At 48.1% G+C, this 6,000-nt stretch overlaps 1 protein-coding gene across 1 annotated transcript; it reads right to left on the minus strand.

The window, feature by feature from the left end:
* Positions 1 to 534: 534 nt before the first annotated feature.
* LOC118393297 (neurofilament medium polypeptide-like) lies at positions 535 to 4,869 on the minus strand. Its single transcript, XM_035785857.2, has 4 exons — positions 3,950 to 4,869; positions 2,820 to 3,019; positions 2,573 to 2,697; positions 535 to 2,424 (listed from the first exon to the last, which is right to left on the minus strand). The coding sequence occupies exons 1-4, from the start codon at positions 4,734 to 4,736 to the stop codon at positions 1,224 to 1,226; spliced, it is 2,313 nt and encodes a 770-aa protein (XP_035641750.1). The 5' UTR covers positions 4,737 to 4,869; the 3' UTR covers positions 535 to 1,223.
* Between the last annotated feature and the right edge of the window lie 1,131 nt (positions 4,870 to 6,000).

Consider the following 6,000-nt stretch of genomic DNA (forward strand, 5'->3'; position numbering starts at 1 on the left):
CCTTCAGGCGTTTGGACATTGCTCCCAAGGATGAACCAATTTTCCAAGCTGTTTAAAGGCACAGTCAGCTTAGTGTATGTAAACTTCTGACCCATTGGAATTGTGATAAGTGAAATAATCTGTTGGAACAATTGTTGGAAAAATGACTCATGCCTAAAGTAGATGTCCTAACCAACTTGCCAAACTAGTGTTTTAACAATACATTTGTGGAGTGGTTGAGTTTCAATGACCCCAACCTAAGTTCCGACTTCAATTGTACATGAGAGGAACTAGACGGAAGCGATATAATTTGTCGTCTAGTACCTCAGTACTATACCAGTAAATGATCTATTTTAACAAGCCATTTTTTTCTCACTGGACACGCACTGGTTGAATCAATGTTTCCACACCATTTCAATGAAATTACATTGAAGCAATGTGGAATAGACGTTTAATTGACGTCTTTGCCCAGGTCAGGTCGAAACCATCACTGAGGCAAATCAGTATATTTTAGTATTAGAATGATATAATAATAATAACACACAGAAATTGTTCAGTTTGAACATTTTATTAGTTACATCAGTTTATATTGCATATTCTCAGCAGTTTATACATGGCACAGTCATCCCTGACTTCAGAGTTCTCCTCCCTGACCTAGCATACTAACCACAGCACAGTGACTCAGCATAACCATCAGACAGGGAGCTGTTTAAGGTGCACAATGAGCGGGTTCATAGTCTCTTTGCTTTTTATAGTCAATATAATATACTAATTTATATCGTCATAAATATACACATACAGTACAATATATTCACCTGACACAATCTTTTATAGACATTTGTTGACATCTTTGCCCTTGAAGGCTTCAGAAGGTACATGGCCCTGTGCTGTGCTCCCAGCCAGAGCGATGTTGCTATTTTAATGCACTTGATATTATTGTTGGGAAGTCAGACACATTCAGATAGAGTTTAGAGCATTCTGCATTCTTTACAGTCATACATTAGAAGAAGCATCATATCAGGGTTGAGTACCCAGGGATTAGGAACTAGAGAAACACTATTGCTTTGCTTGTTTATTGTTTGTCTCCTACTCTGCTCTGGCCTATCTTTACAAAGGCTTCTCAGATCTTCAGTAGCCTCCCTCCCTTCCCCCTCCCATCCCTCCCCGATAGTTCTTTGGCGTCTCTCTCTCTCTCTCTCTCTCTCTCTCTCTCACTCTAGGCTCATACACAACGCGTTAGTGATTCACTTCATGGCTTTCTCTTTGACCTCAGTGCTGGAGGACTTTTCGTCCTTCTCTGCCTTACCTTCCACCTTCGTATCCTTAACCTCTTTACTGTCGGACCCTTTAGAGGCCTCCTGCTTGTCCTCCTTCACCTCCTCTTTGGGCTCTGGTTTCTTCTCTTTCTTGCTCTCTGTTTTCTCTGGTGATTCTTTGGGGGCAGGCTTCAACTCTGCCTGAGGTTTGTCATCTGTTTTGGATGGGGCCTGTTTCTCATCTTCCTTCTTAGCAGGGGCGGGGCTCTCCTTGGCGGGGGCGGGCTTCTCCTCTGCAGGCTTGGCCAAGGCGGCGGCAGGAGGGGCAGGTGTTGGGGTCTCCTCTGGCTTGCTCTCCTTCTTTGGATCTGGTTTGTCTGTCTTCTCCTCAGCCTTCTCTTTAGGCTCGCTCCCACTCTTCTCTTTCTCCTTGGGTTCTGGCTCCTGTTTATTCTCCTCCTCTTTTACAGGCTGGGGTTGTTCCTTCTCTTTCTTCTCCTCCTTGGCTGGTTTGTCTTCTGCAGGGGGCTTGGCCTTCTCCTGGATGGGGGACTTGGGTTCAGGAGACTTGGGGAGGGGGGACTTGGGAGGAGGGGACTTAGACTCTGGGGATTTGAGCTGGGGAGATTTCTCCGTTGGAGATTTGGGGGCAGGAGACTTGGCGGGTGATTTGGGGAGGGGAGATTTGGCTGGGGGTGATTTGGATTCAGGGGATTTGACGGCGGGAGATTTGGGCTGGGGGGTTTTGGTGGGAGACTTAGATGGAGAAGCAGTCTCCTCAGGTGACTTAGACTTCTCTTTCTCCTCACCTGACTCCTCTTCCCCCTTATCCTCAGATCCTTCCTCTTCATCCATATCACCCTCCTCCTCTCCTCCCTTATCCTCAGATCCTTCCCCTTCCTCCTTATCACCCTCTTCCTCCTCTCCTCCCTTATCCTCAGATCCTTCCCCCTCTCCTACCTCAGCTTTGGTCTCATCCTCTTCCTCATCCTTTACTTCCTCTTCATTCTCTTCGCCCTTCTCTTCCTCTCCTTCCTCTGTCACCTCAGTGACCTGTGTCTCATCCGTCTGTTCCTCCAGTATGACTGTGTCTGAGAGCTCCTCCCCCTTAAGCTTAAGGTGAACGGAGGAGTAGGAGAACAGGCTTGGCCCAGATAGGAACCGAGTCTCCTCCCCTTCCAGCAACTTCCTGTTTAGGGGAAGAACATGGGAAATATAGTCCGAGTTGGGTGTGTCAATACAGTCTCCTGTTAAAATATATATATATATTCCAAGAGCAAGGTTGTTCAGAGCCAGTCTGAACACCCTTAACCTCTCCCCCTTATCCCCTGACCCACCTGTAGGCAGCTATCTCTATATCCAGAGCCATCTTGACATTCAGCAGCTCCTGATATTCCCTCAGCTGACTGGCCATCTCCCACTTAGTACTCTTCAGCTCACCGTCCAGCTGGTGGATGGTCTCCTACACACACACACACACACACACACACACACACACACACACACACGTTGTGAGCAATGTGTGTCAGAATGAAGGAGAAAGAGAAAAGCCAGACAGATGGTCAGTCAGGCAGAGGAGTGTACCTGTAGGGAGTGGATATCCCCATGGTGTCTGTCCTCACTATCCATGCATTGTCTCTCCAAAGACTCCTTGGTTCCTTTGAGGGTCTCCAGTTCGATGGTGCGGCTCTGCAGCTGCCGTCTATACTCGGCTATCTCCTCTTGGGCACCGCGGATTGCATCCTTATTAGAGTGAGCTGCATCCGCCAACCGTTCCATACGCACTTCAGAAGGTGTGGGGGGTGGATAGGGTCAGAGGCAGGGTGTTAGAGGTCATGGGGACAGGGGCTGTAACCCAAAATTATAAAACAGTCTCCTGTCTTAGGACTGGCCAGGTGCCTGAATGCTTTTCTGTATTGAGCTTTAGTAAAGGTCTGTAATTGAGAACACACATCCTCTTCTCCAGGAAGGAGTGACCTTGACAGTGCCTGTCTGTCAGAGGTCTGACTCAGATACATGACACTAAACAACATATCGATGAAAATCTTGTCAAAAGAATCTTCCAAGGAGTCTTGAATGAGCCATCTGTGTTTTTAGGGACCTAATACTGCTGACTCATAGTTGCCTGCAGCAGGAATGCATGATGAACAGTAATAAGATTTTCCAAACAGGTCTGCAGGTGGACAGATGGTAGAAGACACGAGTTTACACCAGACAGAACACTTAGTCCTCTCCATAAAATGAACCAGTGGGCTATTTCATCACATTATTCACATCCAATACTTTTTCCAAATGCAATTATAGCCTATCATTTCATAACTATGGCGTTTGATTCGAAAGTACCCTTGTCACTCAAGGTGGCATTATAGTAATTGGTATGCACTCATAGGAGGATGCTTACGCAGGTTTAGCTGAATATATAGCCTAGAGAGTTTAAAGCAGTTCGCTTCCAATTGTGATCTTACGAGGCATCAATGTCCCAAATGGGATTGATAATAGCCTAGATGCACCACTATGTATGTATGTATCAAATAGGCCACTAGCCTATTTGATTGTAAAACCAAAGCGCTCCCAAATTCAGCACCATGAACAGCGAACAATGACGCGTCACCGCACGCACACGTTATAGTCCTATAAGACTATAAAACTGGCTTTCTCACGACCAAAAGACAGGTGGGTATTAAGGTAGATTGATATAAATTTGCACCTCTCACCTTTGAACCATCCCTCTGCCTGCATTGCGCTCTTGGTCGCGTGGCCATCCAGCTGAGCGCGGATCTCCCGCAGCGCGCTCGTCACGTCCGCCTTGATCGTGTCTCGAGCCTCGAACCTCACCTGTGTACCCTGGATCTGTGCGAGCATCTCGGCCACCTCATCCTCGTGGTTCTTCTTCAGGAACGCGGCTTCTTCCTGCAGCGCGAACAGCTTCTTGTCCAGCTCCAGCCGTGCAAGCCCAGACTCATCCACATACTTGTTCATGACGCGTGCTGCGGCCTCCAGCTCCTCCCGGCTGCGTGCCTCGTCCTCGAGCCTAGTCCGCACATGCTGGATGTCCTCTTCAAGGTGGTCATGCTCCAAGAGTGTGCGTGCCTTCTCCCCGGTCAACTGCTGGACCATAACCCTCAGGTCCCCCAGCTCACGCTGATAGTGCTCTCCAACCGTAGCGCGCCCGGTCTGGCTCTGTCGCAGTGCAGCCGCTTCCTGCTCCAGATTCGAGTTAATCAGCTCGAGGTTCCGCACCTTGTCGATGTAACCCGCGAACCGGTCGTTGAGTGTCTGCAGAATCTCCTTCTCGTTCCTCCGAGTCATGTCGCCATTAAAGATTTCCAAGCTGTCTGCAGAGGCTACCTGGCTGTAGGCCGGGCGGTGGCGCTGGGAGGTCGTCCATGGCTGGGAGTGGTAGCCGGAGGAGGAGAGGGAAGCGGCGGGCCGGGCAGAGTGTCCCTGTGGTGTCCTGCGGTAGGATCCGTGGCCGTAGAGGTGGTCCAGTGGGTAGCTCATCTCTAAGCCGGATGCAGACTGCGGCAGGGTGAAGAGAGATGAGCTTTTATACCGCGGGAGGAGAAACAACTCAGCAGGAACAATCTCTCTCTTTAAAGAGACATCATCTTCGCCATCGTCATCACCCCTCCTTCCTTATCACACAGACTAACCACAAAAACGCCATGATACAGCGGATGATAGGCTTCTTGAATTTTCACCCAAATGTCCAATTGTATGATATTATTTACTCTTGATTTCTGAGTGCCCACAATGGGATTACGTGCCATGTTCGTTACAGTAGACCTCGGCCTATAGGCTTCAACTTTTTGAAACAAATGATGCCCACAATACCATGATCACCAAAAGAAAAGTACATAGCTAATACATGCTGGGTTTAAATTCTATGATTGGGGTTGGACTAGTTTTATGTGCAGCTCTTCATTATATTTGTCAGTCCTGTGAATACATGACAGTGAAAGTGTGTGTGGTTCTGTCAGTGGGCCAGGTGTGTCCCCCAGGTGGGTTGGAGTGGATCTGCAGACTCACACTGCAGAGGTAATCCGACTGCACAGCAGCAGAAAGCAGCGCCTTCTCTTTGTCGCCGTCCGCCCCGCCCCCCTCCCTCTCTCGCTCTCCCTCTCGCTGGCCCACTGACAACTTTACACCTCATAACGGTGTGTGAGGTTTGACACGTCTTCATCATGATCAAATGTATATAAGTGGATGGATCAGAATGACCTCTGTCAATAACCCAGGTTCTTTGAAAAATCAGACAGTGGGAGAATTAAGTATGCACACACTTGCTATTTTAGTGCGGCCCTTGTAGGTGTGAGGATAATTCTGTCCCTACTACAGCACCTATTGATCAGACTCCTTCAGGCTTCACACACACACACACACACACACACACACACACACACACACACACACACACACACACACACACACACACACACACAGCACCATGGCTGTAAATCTTAAAGGAACACCTTCAATATCTCTGTCATTGTAAAGTTCTGCAGCCCCATTTTACACAACTTTATACCGTCATGATCTTGGATACAAAGACTGAAATGTTTCTGCACGTGTCAACATTGCACAAACCCTTGTATTTTCTCTGTTTGTATATGGCAGGTGATCACCCTCAGACCGAGACCCATACGTTGTCATGGCCTTCTCCTCTGTGACAAAAACACTCACATTGACATTTTTGTCATTTAGCAGATGCTCTTATCCAGAGCGACTCACAGAAGCCTAGTCGGCACGGTGATTCGAATCAGCA

The sequence above is a fragment of the Oncorhynchus keta genome, chromosome 14, assembly GCF_023373465.1.
Source record: "Oncorhynchus keta strain PuntledgeMale-10-30-2019 chromosome 14, Oket_V2, whole genome shotgun sequence".
NCBI classification, from domain to species: Eukaryota; Metazoa; Chordata; class Actinopteri; order Salmoniformes; family Salmonidae; genus Oncorhynchus; species Oncorhynchus keta.